Here is a 17,682-nt window from a genome sequence, read left to right on the forward strand (position 1 = left end):
TATATATGGAACATATTTTAAAGAACACATATACAAATTTAAATGTTACTACATTGAATTACAAGAGGTTTAATTAACTTTTATAACATTTGATACAATCTTTTGGTATAACACGCGGTATGCACCAGTATATCGATAAGGTACGGCGCGCTTTTTATTTTTAATTTTTTATGATATAGCGTTAAATTACGTTAAATTGCTTTTAAATAATAGTAAATATATATAAATTAATTATCATTTATAATATGATAAATAAAAAAACCTGCTTCAGCTGTTGCACATGAAATGCAATATGAAACATGTTATGCAAACTATAATGCTAAGACTATAAAATAATTGTAAGTAACAAAACAGAAAGTAACAACTGAATTTTCAATCATTCACTTGCAAACAGAATGTTCAATAAATAGAAAAAACATTAAAAAGTCTCGCTTAACTCCGTAAAGAATTTCTGGTATTTTCTTGCGAAATTTCAGCACATTGCGATAGCAGCGCATAAACATCGATTATTCGTTTGTCCCCACCTCTAGCACCACATGTGTGTTGTTGCTTGGGCATCAAAAATTGTCGGTAAGTCTGCTTTTCCCGCTTCAAATTTCGCAATCCGCCGACACGAGTCCTTAAAAGTCCGCCGATTTCAGAGCGTCCGCGTTGCTGTTTGCTGTGGAGAAGGAAAAGAACGAGAAGAACCGGTACTACGCCAGGAAACAGGACTCAGAATAGGATATAAGGTTTCCACGGACACGAAACGAAACCCACATAGTTAACAAAATGCCAAACGACACAGTGGTGAGAGTGCAGGAGTACAAGGACTCGCTGATCCTCAAGGCAGAGCTGCTGATCACCAAGGGATTCCCGGAGAAGATCGTCCAGCTGAACGAGCTGCTGTCCACGCCGATGTTCAACGAGCGCAACTTCGACGAGGTGCACCAGGACCTCAACATCCCGGCCCTGCCGCCTGTCCTGGTTAAGAATCACGAGGACAACCAGTCGGAGGATGGCGACCATCCGCCCACCAAGCGTCAGCGCAAGGATGTCATCGTTTCCGGGCAGCCGGTGCTGGCACTGCCCGCCGGTACGGTGCCGTGCAACAAGCCGCTCTGCGAGATGATCAAGGTCGTCAAGCCTATCATCAGGAAGCTAGTGGAGGATTGTAAGTGCACCGTATTTTATGAGTTCATAGTTACCTTATTTACCTTTATCTATTCAAAAGTCCCTTTAATGATCCTAAAATTGTATGAATTCCAAGAATTTGAAACAGCTAGCCTGAATTCCTAGTAACTCCTGAATTTGTTTCTTCCGCAGCCAATCTACTTAAGATGTGGATCTCCTTTATGATACCCAAGATCGAGGATGGCAACAACTTTGGCGTCTCCATTCAAGAGGACACGCTGGCCGAAATTCAAACTGTTGAATCTGAGGCGGCCGCCTTTTTTGACCAGATATCGCGCTACTTCCTGTCGCGCGCCAAGGTGGTGTCCAAGGTGGCCAAGTATCCGCACATCGATGACTATCGGCGCGCAGTCCTCGAGCTGGACGAGAAGGAGTACCTCAGCCTGTGGCTGGTCGTTTGCGAGGTGCGCAATCGCTACTCCTCGCTGCACGACATAGTTATTAAGAACCTCGAGAAGCTGAAGAAGCCGCGTTCCTCAAATACCGAAAGCCTGTATTAGGCTAGGTATTTCACAAGCCCGAGCCTCTACTTTTTTTTTTTCTTCCTTTGCCTCATCATACTTCTTGATCAACAAACAAATCAACAATCAGCCCGTAGAGCGGACGGTCACCGGTTCTTGTGGCTACTCGAAAAGCTAAGACTCCACTTTGGTTTACAAACATCAAAATTCAGTCAAGTGAAGAGCAGTGATTAAGCAATAGCTGTAGCCTAACAACAATCGACTATTGATCCATTTGTACTACGTCTATAGTGTAATGTCGAGTTTAGCGTAGAATACAAGAATACCGATGCTGTATAGATTCCACTAATAGCTATAGCTATGCATATAAAGAATAGGCGAACTCCATTGACACATTTTTTAAACATTTCCTAATGTACATTTTTAACACATTTGAAAATGTCCTTTCAAAATGTGTGAAAAATAAATCATAATAAGTGATTCGCCCCGAATAGGTAACGCTGTGATTGTTTTCTTGTTTTTTTATATTGGACGGTTGGTTTTACTTTCGGGATGGAAGCCTGTCGCAAAATCAAAACAGTTAGAAATTATTGAATTCGATGCGGCTAATCGAAAAAAAAATGGCATTGCGAAGTATTAAAATGTCTGTTCGTTTGCTTTAGCAGTTTAGAAAATTCTAAACGTGACTATGAATTTTTTAGAAATTCGCGCCAGCCAATTTGTATTTGTAAGATTACGAAAGGGAACTATGTATTTCTTGAAGTGTCTTTGTCGGACAGCTGCAATACCAAAGCTGCCTGCTATGGAACTTCCAGTTCGAACATGTTTGATTCAAACGCGCGCCAAACGGAAAATTCAAAACACAAATGGGGTTTAAAAAAAAGGAATCGTATATTAAATAGATAAAGAACATAATTACTATTTACAGCTAGTACTATTGAATTTATATTTACAACTAATTTAACTAAAACTCGACCCCACACGTACATACATACAATCAAAAACTAACATCTCTAGTGTTTTGCACAATTTCGAAAAAACTATCACTTAAATTAGTTGACGGAAAACAAACAAAATATGAATAATCTGTTCGGTGTATGCTAAATTCAGTTACGTGGATTATTTTTTAGTTATGCATTAAGTTTGTGCTAATACTTTCGATTTCTTGCATTTATATATTTTCTTTTGTTTTTATGTCGGTTCGATTTCGTCGAGGCACTTATCATTTGTTATTGGCAGTGGTTTCGTATGTATGCTATATTCGGAATTTCCTCGTCGTTCTCTACAACTAAGCCTAACAACTAAGGCTTAAATCTATATTTGACAATAACACTTTTCACAAAGATTATCAACGTTTTGGGCTTAGCTAAATCTTTAGACCCTAAGCTCAGTACTGGCATCAGCTAAATATAAAGTGCTAGGTGCTTATGTACATTTTAAAGGTTTCAGGAGGTCCTAAGTGTTTAAAAGCACCATTTGAAGGGGAATTTTTTCTCATTATATTTTTTTTTTAGGGAAATTAGTTATAAAATGGAATTTATATTTAGCTGATGCCAGTAACGGAATCCCGGCTATCAATTCCATCTGATCGCATCCACAGAACTGAACTTAGCCTTGTGTATTAAGTAAACGAAATGGCACATTGAACCACAACCCACATGTCCCACATGACCCACTTGATCCACGGTGAACCGCGATTTGATCACATGTGGTGACCCCACCAGGCGGCGCTGGCTTGGTAATAGCCATCGTTTCCCCAGCTGAGGATGCTAAGAGGTGGCGGCGGTGGTGTCAGCGAAAGTACGTCCACATCGCTGTCGTTGCTGCTGCTGTTGTTATTATTATTATTGTTATTGGACTTGACCGTAGTTTTCCGCCAGCCATGTCGCGGCTGAGCGGAAACCGGAAGTCGCAGCTTTAGACGACGTCGACGCCTCCGACGGCGCACCAAATCCCAGCCGACGGTGCCCTCTTGTTAGAAAACGTGATGCGTATTCTTTGATGGCGCCAGGAAGGGCTTCTCCTCGTTCATCTTCTCCAGATTGCCGCTTAACGTCGGATCGGTGGGTCGGATGCGCTTGAAGAAGCCAACCTTCCACAGCACATAGGTGACCAGCGCCAGGAGGAGCAGTCCGCCCACGATGCCCAGTATGATAATCAGCCAGGGTATCGATGTGTCCCGCTGTTGGTTCCTCAACTCCGGATAGGCACGCGTCTCCACCTGGCAAAAGGATAATATTTCAAACAAATCCACGAACACGTCACCTAAGAAACCTCACCTCTATGTTAATGTGATCCATCATCTCGACGCCATAGCTCTCGGGTATTTGGGCTGTGGCTGTCGAGAAAATCCTGACCCTTTCCACCCGAGGATATTCACTGACCAGCGTCGAGTTCCACAGCCGCGCCAGGACCATCACCTGTGCCTCGGAATTGGCGGGCATATTTAGGATATCGCACTCGATGCGGACGCAGTTCGTCGCGCCCTTGTTGCAGTCCAGCTCCACGATGTCCTGCTTCTTGCCATTCGAGCCCGCCGCATTGCCACTCTCGGAATCGTACATTAACCGCTCCAGGCGGGTCACCCGTTCCAGGAAACTGCGACGGACACGATTGCGGCTTGATTGCGCGTCATCCGAATGCTCATCCCGGTGGCTGCTGGAGAAGTAGCTTCGCTGCGACTGGATCGAGCTCTTGTTGAACGAATGACGCGAGTGCGAGTGCGAGGGGAACATTCGCATCTGGGCCGGAGCACTGAAGGCAGCTGGATTTTCCCTAGAGCCGCTGGCCAAATTCAATGGATTAACATATTCCTTGGCCACATGGCATTCGCCCTGGCTGACTTCCACAGTGGGCACTTGCTCCAGATAGAGCAGATACTGTACCGGTCGACCGCTCTGTGGATCACTGTACAGTGAGTACGGCCAGTGGATGACCATTTGTACTTTCGGCGCCGTCGATGGTCCATCATTGTAGATGGTGAACATGTGCTGAACCTGAGAGCCCACATCGTCCATACCCATGGGACCATGTCCCTCCGTCTCCGAGGAGGCGACAGTAGTTGCCACCGAATTTGCCACACGCGATCCACTGTAGAAACTCTGCTCGGGTTTGGCCCAGCCGCGGACATTGAGCCTCGCCCGACGCACCACATTCACGAGAAGATCCCGCTCGGGCAGCTCGCGTCCCACCAGCTTGGACGTGGTATTTGCGAATATGTGGAATAGCATCGTCTTCTCGCTGGGCTCCAATCCTTTGGGCTGGAATCGGATGGTCACAAATGTGGTGGTGTCGCGCAGCATGGGATTACCAAGGCTGCATGCCACCAGCGTGGCATTATAACTGTTGCAAGTGGCATTCGTCTGTGGATTGAATGAAATGAATGGAAACATTCACGGAATTTCTGGTAACCACTTACCGGCTTCTTGGTGGCCACATATGAAACGCCCGCCTGATGGGCGATGAAGAGTTGAGCCTCGTACGCGGAATCCGCCAGATTGCTGACATTGATGCGCACCTCCAGTTCCGTCTCATCCAGAATCAGTTTGTATGCATTGCCTAAATGATGACAAAAAAAAAGAGCGATGATCATGGGTTACAGCGAGCTCTGTACTACAAAAAATAGCCAGTAGATGGACGCACCTGAGAATTCAGTAATGTTCGGCTCCGCCCGGATGACCAGGTTGCTCTCGCAGAGATCGTCATCGCCACAGTCCTTCTGGAAGGTGCCCTCGAAATCGACATGCGCCTGCGTCTGATCCAATATTGGATTGAGGCGTACCAATGCGGATTCGGCCAGTGGCGGCTCCTCCAGCGAGTACTTCAATCGGAAGCGCACCGGTGTCTGGATATCCCGGGTATTGGACTTGATGTAACCCGTCACCGCTTGGCATTCGGTCCGACCATCCGTGTGCACCTTCACCACGCGACTGAGCACATTCGTTCGCTTATTGTCCCGATCGAAGAAGAAGACCCGAGAGAATTTCTTTAGATGATCAAAGGTTTCCGCCTCAACGCTATATGCCAAGCGGAGTTCCTTGTTCTTCTCATCGTACGGATCGATGCTGCAACATGCTCGGAACGTGAAACAGGTGAGATTGCTGGCCGGATCGGCCAAGCAGCCGGGCCTATTGGGATCCATGTTGCGCAGCTCCTCGCGCTGCACACTCGTCTGGATGCTGATGATGGGTCTGGCCAGCAGGATCACGGCTGCCGAGGAGTTGAACGCTCCGATTACCACATCCGGATAGGAGTTATCATCCAAGTCGGTGTTGCCGGATATGGAGATGCCAAAGGTGCGTATCGGTTGACCATTGGGCACCGCGCCACCCAGTTCCGAGGCCAGGATCTTCTGGGCGGGCTTGGAATTCAGACCCTGCCGCGAACCCAAGTAGATGTAGACTACGCCATTGCCCTCGTATGGTGCACCCACGGCCAGATCCTCGCAGTTATCCTTGTTCAGATCACCGATATTAGCCAGTGCCAGACCGAAACGACTCTCGAGCGGACCCGTCAACTTGAGTGTGTACTTCGTGGGCAACGTATCCTGGTTGTTCTGGTACACGTACACAGCTCCACCCTCCGTTTTCGTGAAGTACAGCGGCGCTGCCACTATCAAATCCGGCCTGTGATCTCCGTTCACATCGGCGGTGGTCAGTTCATAGCCAAAACTGGAACCAAACTGCTCGCCATCAAGGATCGAGTGCACCGGCATTGGATTATCGGTGGACTTGTCGAAGATCACCACCTGTCCATGACCCTCGGATCGTGGTGCACCAGCCGCATAGGACATGTGGCCAAAGAATCTGCCACCGGTCACCGACATGCCCAGATAGCTGTACTTGTCCACCGGCGAATTGGAGTCCGTGTGATCACTGTAGTAGGTCGTCTTGTCGCGCTGCAGATACTCCCCGCCCACCTGGGTCACCCAAATGGAACCGCGCCACGTGTACGGTCCCGGGGAGCCCAGCACCATGGTGTCATCGTCCAGCAGGGCAGCCGATGTGCCCGCCTGGCACAGTCCATAATCCTCGTGTTGCCTGATGGTTACAGAACGATTGAGATTAATAGCAACCTAACCACAACTGTTCCTTAACCTAGGATAAGCACTATCAAATTGGACATCAAAATAAGAGTAATGTCCATAGATACTCCAGTTGACTTCTGATTTATGACCAAGGATATGTGCAAGGACATGTCCAGCTTGTCTTCATTTGTGTCCCATGGTGGCCTAATCTATTCCCTTATCAAGACATTAATAGATGACCATGGTCAACGGAAGGACTCTTTGGACGCCCGTATCTTTGTGCTCACGTCATTTGACCATTCCCGAATGGAGTTGTGCGTTGGACATTAATGGATGACCAGGGTCAACATTTGCCTGTTGTGCTGGTGCTTCACCTCTTTTCCAGCCATTTGTTCCATATATATTTTGTAGCCCCCATGCTTATTCCCGAATCGAGTTTGGACACGCGAGTTTCACCTTGATGAAAAATTGCATATTCAGAATGATGACAGGCCTTCCAGTTACCCCCTCCCCCCCCTGTTGGGCCACCTTTGACCTCTCGTTCTCGTTCCCAACCGCTCCTTGATTTCGGTCATCATGTGGGTGCGGAATCCCCGCATATTTCTCCTTCCCAAAACGCTCCTGTCATTTAAATAAATTAAATTTCACCTTTATGTGTGTGCGTTTATACCCTGCAACGACGTCATCGGTGTCACACTTGAGGTGACCCCCTCGTTCACCCCACCCCCACCTCTCCCCACTGCCACACACACACACTGCATGCTAATTGGGCGAAACACCCCCGCATTATTCATAGCTGGAGATAATTCACCTTGACACTCTTCCTTCGCTTCCCCACCCTTCCCTTCCCTCCAACCACAAACAACTGACCCCTGTCAACTGAGAATGGAAAGAGTATGGGAATGTACATACAAACATACATATGTACATTTTGATTACATCAACCTGATCACTGGCGATGACCTAGGACAACTGGCGATGGCATGATTTATGAACTATGATCGTGTTACTCCTACAGAGCTGCATGAATAGCTTAAAAGCCTGGATAAGAGAGATAAGAGAGTTAAGACAGTTAAGAGAACTGACCTTTGCACGGGCCGTCCTTTGCAGGGCTCGTGGACCTCCTCGAACTGCAGATCGTTCGTGAGCAGATAGCAGAGACCCTGGCCATAACGGTTCTCACGCACGATGTACATGTAGCGATGGGCGCAGACAATCACCTACAACATATTATAATATTCTTATTATTTGTAATATATAAATATTATAAATTGAAGTTGCTATTAAAGAGTTAAATCGGAGTACTTAGTATGTTGGAACTGCGGTTTACTCACCTTTCCGCCGGATCCGTTGGCCTGTAAGGGATTCGATCGCACCGTAACGCCCATCCATTGGTCCTCCTTGATTTCGTCGTTGCCGGGCGGCGAAAGGATTTCGCTGTCGAACGCTGAGCGAATAACGGAGAATTTCGGGAGAGAGAGTGAGAGAGAGAAAGAGAGTGCAGAGAGAAATTGCAATGTTAGCAGTTGCCAAAAAAAGATTTCTAATGTATGTGATCGTGTTTGTGATTGTGTACATTTGTGCACATGTGTTTGTGTGTGTGTGTGTTTGTGTATGTGCATGTCAGCAATAACAACAATAATAATATATGTAACAGTAACAGCAACAACAGTAACGGTAATTATAGCTAATAATTAATAACTTTATAAAACAACGAGTAGTATGCATTATCAACAGTTTATATATTTAGAAATGGTCAGAACAACAGTAATCATTCACAAATTTACATACGTACATCTGTACAGTAGGGTGGACCATGTTTCCTAGTTTTTGCCTAAAATTCGATTTATTACTCATACGCCACGTATAACACATAATTCTTTTTGAAATGTATTTTAACTGCTGGCAGACATAAGAAACGCAACTTATGAAATGAGAATCCGACTAATATTGATTTCTTTCAGATAATTTCACATACACATTGTGGTTTCTTTCCGTTTAATATTTAAGATCAATTTTGTAAATAATGAATACATATTACAGAAATGAAATCTATGATATTTTTCCAGATTTATGTAAATAATACAATTTGTGAAATATATTTTAAATGAATGAAAGTAATGCTAATGAATCTGTAATTGGTATGTTACTAGTATCTAGGTTTATAGAGGAAATATCGATTATTTCAAATTAAACCCGATGTCCCCTTAAGTAGTAGTACTATTGAAATTTACAGCTAATCCTGATTTGTTGGTCCACCCCGGTTTTTAACTGGAACTGGAAATCGAAATTGAAACAAAAGCGATAAAATGCAAATTCCAAGCGACACCGAACTCCAAACAATTCAATTATTTACAGCTGATTTTCGGGCAACATGTTTCTTGATTATTTCCCATTTTTTGTTAAATGCTGGCGGCATTTGTGCAACAAAAAAAGAAAAAAAAAAAGTGGAGTGAGAGGTAAACAACAAAAATTGTTGATTAAACGAAGCATGAAACGAAGCAAAAGAGCGGCAAAACAAAAATGGAAAGCGCAGCCGCAAAAGAGAGAGAGCCGAACGAAATTGATTTAGAATGCATTTTAAAGCATCAAAGTGTTGAAATATGATAAATGATTATTACACTTGCAAGAGCAAGCGAGATAGAAAGCGCAGTTGCAGTGCACTGAAAAATATTCCACTAACGCTGTCCTTGTTTAGTTGTCTAAAACCTCTTTTATTGCTATAGTAAAACCGAAGTGTAACATTTTCCATCTTCAACTTTTCATAAATGGGCAACAGAAAGTTTAATCAAAATATATTTTAATTAACCACCTTTATTTTTTTCGCTGTAGCGTTTCTTTTCGGACTTTTTTCGTTCGCCTTGGAGCGTGGGCCGTTCTTGACGGGTTTGACGCGTTTTAAAACGCGCCCGTCTGTCGCGTTTGCGCAGTGAAAGTCGCGCAGCTGGTAGAACCGCCCAGCGCCACTTCCCCTTTCTTCTTCTTGTCAATTTGCCCCGTTTCTGCGTTTCTGACATTGGGCCGACTTGAAAAGAATTCAGTTCTCTGAAGGTAATGGATGAAAAAAGGGGGTTATGGCTAATGTGCAGCAATGCAAATAAAATCTTAAGCAACCGCCCCGTGTTTTATTTCGCCTACCGAAAAATTCCGCGCTATTTTCGCTCAAGAATTCGCTTTACTTTTACAATTTGCAGTTATTTTTAATGCCCCAGCCAACATTTGTTTTTTGCCTTTCATGCGTACACAGCGAACAAAAATGTGGTAATGCCTAATATTTTTTTAGAGGGAAAGCAGCAATGATTTTCTACCAAAAAGTTCAAATTGAATCGGCAGACGATTCTGTTTCTTTTGTAGGAAAGTGGAGGGGCTCTAATGTGACTTGTTAGTTTACTGCTCTTGCGCAAGAATTTCTCCCAGTGTAGCCTAATGTTCTGCACTTCGTTTTGGTATTTTTTGCTGTGCTCATAGTTTGAGAAATTTGTCACGTTCTGGGGCGGCGCCGTTGGCAAAGCCCACTTCTTTGGCTTTAGTAGGTTTTTTTTTAGAATTTTTTTTAGACGTTTCTTCTGCTTCTTCTGTTCAAAACTGCCACGCTCTGATTGCCAAAAGAGCGAAGAAGAAGAGCAGAGCCGGAGGAGAAAGAAGAAGCGGCAGTGGAAACCCGGTCACAGTGACGTTCAAAAAAATGCAGACGACCCAGTTCCATGTTAACACTCGGCTGGCGGCGGGGGTCGTAAACACCCAGCAGGGCTAAAGCGCAAATGGATCTGCATATGAGTGGAAACTATGCAAATACTTAATACCCTATTTATGCTACTTGTACTATTTAAGTACCTCAATGTTAGAAACCACTAAACACCGACAAAGATAAGACTTTTAGTTGAATTACACTTTTCACACCGGAAATTGTAAAAAAAAGGTAATATTAGTCGGATAAATATATATCATATATTATGACACTGCATCGCGAATTTCGAGAAAATCATATGACGCCCTCTTCAAGGGTGTAAAGTTGAGGCACCAGCTGCCATGGCTTTGTAATTAGTGCTAAATGAGACGCCAATTGAAGCCGCCGAAATGGTTAAGCCGCAGCGAGCCCCCTACCCCCTTCCCCTTCCCCATTTCTCCACAATGGTATTGGGTGAAAATTCCGAGAATCAGTTGGGGCATGCTAAAGGAAATGGTTAACATATGACGCCGATAATGAAGTTGTCGCTGGAATCGAAGCGTGCAAATGGGCCCCGAGCACAAATATATTCAGAAATGCTATCGTATATTTGTTGAAAAATATTTGTTGCTAAACTGGATAACAGGGGCAACTATGGAGATTATATTTCAAAATTTAGGAGGGTTCAAAACTGGGATGGTCTAGCAAAAAACAGATGGGACGATTGTCACCAAAGACATATTTGCTATGAGTAACCTTTGAAAATATCCTAACGTCTTTCATTAAATATTATCAGTGGTATTACCAATTTAGTTATCACATAAAATTAATAAACTTTTAATTAATAAACTAGATATAGATATATACATTTAATTCAAAAGGTGAGCATAAGTGTATGTATTTAAACATTTAAATGCGCGTTTGTACAATTCGGTGTGTAGTTCAAGATACGTTTCATGGTTATATACATAATATCGGATTGCAATTAGTGCGCGCATGCGTGGTAGGTCAGTAAGAGTAAGAGTAAAAGCAAAAGTAAGAGTGAGAGGGAAGCAATATGGCGGCCATAGGCATGCGTGCGTGACTGTACTTTCGGTGATCGCAGATATATTTTAGATTTGCAAATTGTATACTTATGCATATGTGTGTGTAAAGGCGATTTATTTACTTTTCTGGGTCTGGAAGTGAATGGGTGCACTGAATCGAAAGTATGATAAATGCCGGGGTTAATTCAACGCAAATTCAAATTCAAATCAATAGGTGAACGTATCAAAGCGCAAACCAAAGGTATGAAAACTGATTAAGGCATACTGGTTAATACATATATATGCAAATATATATATATATATAGGTCAATTGAATACTGAATGGGTGTTAGCGGTTGCGATGAGATGCGCGATCCTTGAACGGGAATCAGGTGGTAATTAAGGATCGGTTTTTGGTGGGCATGACAACAATTAAAGCACCCAAAACCACTTACGCTTATTAATCTCATATGCTCCGTTTGCTAAGGGATTCGTTCGTTCGATTTATCGAATATGGCAAATATCGAAAAGATTTGTCAGTATATTTGGATAGTTGGAGTTGGGCGGGTTAGGATTTCAGGTTGAGGCAGAGACACAAATGAATTTCCCAGTTATGCGCACCGAATACGAATTTGGATTTTGGCGAAACCAAATAGGTAAATGGGAGAGCACAAAAAATCAAAAAACATAAGAAAGAAAAAAAGAGAAAGAAAGATCAAATCAATTAAAATTAAATTAAATGTATTCTTCGATATCAGTATTTGTGTTTTTTATATATGTTTCGAATAAGATGCTAGGACAAAAATCGATATCTATACAGTAGGTACTAGTGGATAATACGAGTATATATTTATGTACGAGTAATAATAGTGAGTGCTCATCACGTGAACGAACGATTCATCGACTATTCGCTTGCAAAGTTAATCGTACGATTCAACAAGTGATCGATAAAATGATATTTAACCACCATATTTTTGGATAGCCCAATTGATTTAGAGACTATTTCAATTTCATTTCCAATGACTCATCGAATTAATCGATTGCAATGTGCCCCCTTTTTATCGATCACCGCGTTCTTTCCTACTTAAAACTATGAACAAAAGAGTTTTAAAGGTTAGATACGTTTAGTCACAGATCTCTATACAGCATTTGGCAATCTTTTATGTACAACTCGCAGACTAAGTAGGTGTATTCGAATAAAAAAGATTGGGGTAAACTGAAAATGCGAATCGGTTAGCTGAAAGGCCCGGTTGACCCTTGACCCCATCGGCACTCCGGTTAGTCACTAGACGATTGGGAGCGGGATTCGGTATCTACGATTATGACTAGATCTATATTTTATATCTATATTATATTGGCACAAGCCAAACCTCCACCAATGAAAGGATGTTGATACAGGCTTAGGTAGCAAAACTGGGTTAGAAGTTATCGACATACTTTGACTTATGCTAATCGTAAGAGCCTAAAAACTTAAGATGCGAACGTATTTGTATTTCTATTAAACATTTAAAACCTAAAGAGCCTAGTTAGTTGCTATACATCACGGTTATGATTCACTTACATCGCCTGCCATCGGTGATCACTTGTTCGCAGTCATCGAAACGTTGTGTCATGGGACACCGCCAGAGGGCGCCAGAGTGTGTGGTGTTCGGCTGTCGATTTTGATCCAGTGGAGCTCCCACCAAGACACTGAAAAATCAAAAAGGGAAACATATATAAAGTAAATAAATAAAGGTAAATCAAATATAGTTAAATATGCTCCAATGTTCTCATAATCATTCAACCAACTTGAATTCCAGCTGTATTCAATGCCAGACTCTGTGGACTGGTATTTTTGATTACACATCGCGAGTATTTGGGTTTAGCAACCATTTGTAGACTTTAACACTAGCATGATAGTTATTTTGATATCCGCTCAAGTGGGAAATGACAGAATTTAAATACGAAACCACCTGTTGTATATTCCCTGTGCATATATATTCGAACTTAACGACTTGGTAAGCTGATCCCAGCCACAAAAACCGCCAAGACAAGCGATCTGTGGTCAGTCGCACCTCGGTTCTGCTGGGTTATGGCTACACATACTACATATAGCCATGGCTAACTGCTATCGGCTAATTGCGGGTCGGCATTTTGGTTCCGACTGGTAATCGATTTGTAGGTGGGTTCAAGTCAGACTCAGATACTCAGATACTCAGATACTCAGAGTCAGCGACAATTGCGACTTGGTTCAATGCACTTCAGTTGGCTCTTTGGATTTTTTTATTTTCTTTCGCCTTTTTTTTTTGTTGGGGCTTGGCCCTGCCAAAATGTAATTACTTCGGGCGATAAACGTGTGCAATGGGTGGGTGTAGATTGGTGTAGAGGGGGTCTTCAGGGACTTGGGCGCGTCTGCACGAAAGATTTCGCTAATGAGCAGGCAAATTGCCAAGGAGTAGCTTAAAAACGCCAGTAGGATAATGACCCCATTTCAATTTCCAACACTTAAGTATTAAGTGAAAAACATCACATTTTGTTTTAAGCCAAATGTGGCAATTGAAACAAACAGGTAGTTGTGTATGTAAAAGCGCAATGATGTTAAAGAAATGCCATACCAGGTCTAATTGCCGATGCATGAAAAGCACGAGAAGAAAGACATTTCTCCGACATGAAAACGTCGCCAGTGAAAACATGGCAAAGAAAACACGCTAAATGGCAACAAAGTAGGGCCAAGAAAAGGGGGCGGCTTGAATGGCAAATGCAAAAAATTAAGCAAAAGGTAAAGAAACAAAAACGAACAGCACCCACGTTCGCTCGCTTAACGTGTTTAACATGAATGTTCATTATCCTGCCGCCGTAAGCTCAGCCATAACCGGCAACAACAACAACAACAGCAACTTGCAACTTGCAACAGCGGCTGCAACAACAACGGCAACTTCTGCGACAACAACAGCTGAAATTGCATGTACGACAACTACAAAACACGAAGGCGAGGATTGGCTTTATGGCGGTCATTAAATGGCACCTACACACACCACACCACACACACATCTCCAAAAGCCCACGACACAGAAACAAAAACACTATTTAAAACATATAGATATTTATATTTATCAGCATAAACTTCAAGTCTTCAAACAGCAAAGTTCTGGGAAAAGAGAACTGCGAAACATACAAATATATACTTAAACTCGGAAGTTCATTATCAACATTTCTTTATTTCAATATTAAGAAGGTATTGTGCTCAAAACTAATTAGAAATTATAGAATTTTCCTCAGTGCATCAAAACCTCAGCCATCAAGCGTCACAGCAGCAATATCAAGAGAGAAAAACGCCAAAGAAAAATCGAAAATAAAAGAAATCTTTAAGTGCCCAAAGGCAAAACTGGTGGCCAAATTGCCCATGATGCTGATGGGTGAGAGGGGTTGTGGTGGGGCTGGTTCTGGGAGTGGTGGGTGTAGTTGGGTGTAGTTGGGTGTAGTTGGGTGTAGGTGGTGCAAAATAAAAAAATAATCATAAAAAAGGCAAAGGCGAAGCAGAAGGAGCCGCTGCTCATGGGCGTGCTGCAAGTTATCGCTTTTGTCGCCTCGCAATTGACACATTTGCCCATTTGGCGGTATTACAAACAGCAAAATGATCCAGTAATTCTGGAACTACAAAAACAGATGGTAGCTTAATACTAACTAATAACTGACTTTTATATTACATGCACCATCTATGCATCAGTGTTGCTCTTTAAACTAAAGTGATGGATCTATTGAGCATTTAAAGTGTTTATTGAATGGGTATAGTGAATTAGTACCAGACATCTTATGAAATAAACCTTACAATACTTTAACTAGCTCTCAAAAAACTTGAAATTATATTTAATTTAAATGTCGACATATGCCGAAAACTATGTTTGAATTAAGTTTTACGGGGAATTTAATTTGGAAACCTGTTCGCAAGAAAACTAGATCAAGACCCAGTCCGACTTTTGAGCCGGGTTATACATAAGACCAAGACCTGCTCTCTCCTTCATTTCATTTCCCATATTTTTCACGTGTTTGTCTTGTGGTCATTAACGCTGACACTCTGGCTTGCAACAGACCAACAAACAAAACAATACAAAAAAAATTGGAAAAAATAGAGAAATAGAGAAGACGTTAAGTCTAGACGCACTGACCTGACCTGAACCTGAACCTGCCTCATTTTCGTTGGTTTTATGATCGGCTTGGCTGTGCTGTATCTTTGAAATACTTTTTCCTGGTTTGTTTGGACTGCTGCTGCGGCTGCTCATTTAGCAGGTGCCTGCATTTTCCCAAAAGGTGAGGTGAGGTGAGGTGAGGTGAGGAGAGGTGATAGCAACCAAGTGGCAGGCGAAAAATAAAACACGAGTCACATAAATCTGGTCACCAAACGCCGCTGGCTGTAAATCTTTTGACATGGCCCAAAGTCCATAAAACAGCCCTAATGATCTAGCTGGAATTTCTGAATTCGATGGAGATTTCATGGAGTAGGCGACGTAAAGTGGGCGATTGGAGTTCCGTAGTGTAGACGAAGCTATTTTCTGATTTTTATTTTCTGGATTCTGGATTCTGGAGCGAGTTGGTTTCCACTTTTTATGGCACTTGCCACTTAGCTTATCAATTAGCGGGCTAGTCAAGGGAAATGGGGGTGCAAGGGTGGCTTAGGATGGGGATTGATCCCCTCAATTATCGTGGCATCGAAACAAATTACAATACTGTGAAAAACAACAAGTGCCTTTGGAGAAATGCCAATAAATAAATGAGACTAGGTTTATACTTCGAAATCTAATCATTTGACAATGTAGACAGATAGCTATAAAACTATAAATTAATATATACAATATAAATTAAGTATAAGTGGTAAAATACGTCTTTTTTGTTTTTTAATTACTATGTGGCCCAGTTTGTTTGCAGTGTAGAAACTGCTCCACTTGCCGACCCGCGTGCAATTAAAATTCGATGACGCTGAACTTCTGGCCTTAGCTTTTGGTGGTGGATCTGGATCTGGATCTGAATCTGGCGGGTATAGTGCACCCAAAGGGGTGGGGATAGGAGTGGGAATGATGAAGTGCACTGGCGACGACGACTTAGAATGCGTTTAATTAAATTTGAACATTAATTGCCGCTTTAAGGCGTCGCGCGTGTCGCCTCAATTGCCCAGCTCTCGAAAACCCTTTCAAGTGGCTCTCCACTGCAAGCGACTTGCCTGTGAATCTAATGAATCCATTCATCTAACCAACACTCACTCCACTCAAAACCCACCCGCAGCTGAAGAGACTCTTGTAAGAGTTTGTTTGTTTGATTGAATAAAAAACGAAGAAAGGCGAAAGGCGAAAGAAAGGAGATCGCTTGATGCTTTGAATCGAATAAAAATTCAATTATTATTTGTGCCGCAGGGTGGGGTTATTAAATTATTAAGCGTAGATGGGGCTTCTCTTTATAATGAAAATATAAGTTTCTTTTAGAAAACGCTTTCTTATGAATAAACTAGCAGTCTTTTTATTCTTAACGTGAAAGATACTTCATGTGCTATCCTATGGCTTGAAAATCACTTTATGTAACATTCGTATGCATTTGAAGCTTTTGTATTGAAGTTAAGTTAAGTTATTTTTGTATATTTTTCGCCCTTCCTCAGCTCGTTTTCCACTTGCTCCACTTGCTCACCCTCCGCATTTTGCTGCCATCCAAATGAGCTTATCCTCCGACTTATTTTCGTAACCCCCATCCATGCCGCAGAAGGAACTCCCCGAATTGCATTTGCCACAAATTGTGTGAGTACTTTGTTGTCTGCTTTGGCTGCCCCCCTTTCTGGTCCAGCTGTGTTTGCCTTCGTTTTCGTATTTTGTATTTTGTATTTCGAATTTCTTATATTTTTCGGTGGCTCCCAGTCGCTCGTTGCGCTGTTTGTGTATCTTATTAGTCATGATTATCACAAGTGTGTTCCCAAGTGTTTGCCATCGCCATCGCCCTCGCCCAATCCCCAATATCATATCTTTAAGTGGTGCAGCATCGGCGAACTCCACTCCTCAGCATATTTATTTATTATCATTTGTCTGCCCCAAGCCAGCCACAAAAATTCAATTCATTTTCGTCTCCCAGTGACCCCTGTGAACCCACTCAATACATCTATCTTTTACTCTTTCTGGGCGGTGTAAATATTTATGGATCTGCTGGGGACACGAATGGTATATGTCTATGGGTCTATATGGGTTGGGATGTCTCATCTGGTGGTGGTAGAAGAGGGTGCTTTCTAGGATCGATCTGTTTCCGGGCCATCGGATGCCTTTCAGATTTCGCATTCGCTCTGGACTGGTTTATGTACTTGGAAAACTTATCTTAAGT

General features: G+C 42.7%; 2 protein-coding genes across 5 annotated transcripts in view; one reads left to right on the forward strand and one right to left on the reverse strand.

Moving 5' to 3' along the window:
- The first annotated feature begins 410 nt into the window (after positions 1-410).
- On the forward strand, positions 411-2,132 carry LOC120456648 (proteasome activator complex subunit 3). 3 transcript variants are annotated; one of them, XM_039643574.1, is made up of 3 exons: positions 411-570; positions 642-1,153; positions 1,306-2,132. In XM_039643574.1, exons 2-3 carry the CDS (start codon positions 772-774, stop codon positions 1,671-1,673), a joined length of 750 nt encoding a protein of 249 aa, XP_039499508.1. In that variant the 5' UTR covers positions 411-570; positions 642-771; the 3' UTR covers positions 1,674-2,132. The 3 variants fall into 3 exon arrangements, with proteins under 3 accessions (XP_039499508.1, XP_039499510.1, XP_039499509.1); XM_039643576.1 differs by having other exon boundaries at positions 417-570; positions 628-1,153; XM_039643575.2 differs by lacking the exon at positions 411-570 and having other exon boundaries at positions 582-1,153.
- Positions 2,133-2,519: 387 nt separating this feature from the next.
- Positions 2,520-17,682, reverse strand: part of LOC120455276 (integrin alpha-PS1) — a 44,783-nt gene continuing 29,620 nt past the window's right edge. The window contains exons 2-9 of one of the 2 annotated variants that reach the window (XM_039641297.2): positions 12,914-13,041; positions 11,808-11,834; positions 7,995-8,107; positions 7,747-7,880; positions 5,277-6,673; positions 5,053-5,192; positions 3,914-4,996; positions 2,520-3,855 (exon numbers count right to left, since the gene is read on the reverse strand). In XM_039641297.2, the coding sequence (XP_039497231.1) occupies positions 3,610-3,855; positions 3,914-4,996; positions 5,053-5,192; positions 5,277-6,673; positions 7,747-7,880; positions 7,995-8,107; positions 11,808-11,834; positions 12,914-13,041 (3,268 nt within the window). In that variant the 3' untranslated portion in view covers positions 2,520-3,609. The remainder of the gene's footprint in view (positions 3,856-3,913; positions 4,997-5,052; positions 5,193-5,276; positions 6,674-7,746; positions 7,881-7,994; positions 8,108-11,807; positions 11,835-12,913; positions 13,042-17,682) is intronic. The other variant, XM_039641299.2, reaches the window with a different exon arrangement.

The sequence above is a fragment of the Drosophila santomea genome, chromosome X (assembly GCF_016746245.2).
Source record: "Drosophila santomea strain STO CAGO 1482 chromosome X, Prin_Dsan_1.1, whole genome shotgun sequence".
Taxonomy (NCBI): domain Eukaryota; kingdom Metazoa; phylum Arthropoda; class Insecta; order Diptera; family Drosophilidae; genus Drosophila; species Drosophila santomea.

What these genes read in the sequence shown, in the direction of transcription:
- LOC120456648 (XM_039643574.1), top strand. Translation starts at nt 772, where the DNA reads ATGCCAAACGACACAGTGGTGAGAGTGCAGGAGTACAAGGACTCGCTG. An exon ending in CAGGAAGCTAGTGGAGGATT is followed by an intron (nt 1,154 to 1,305) that starts GTAAGTGCACCG and finishes TTTCTTCCGCAG; the next exon opens with CCAATCTACTTAAGATGTGG.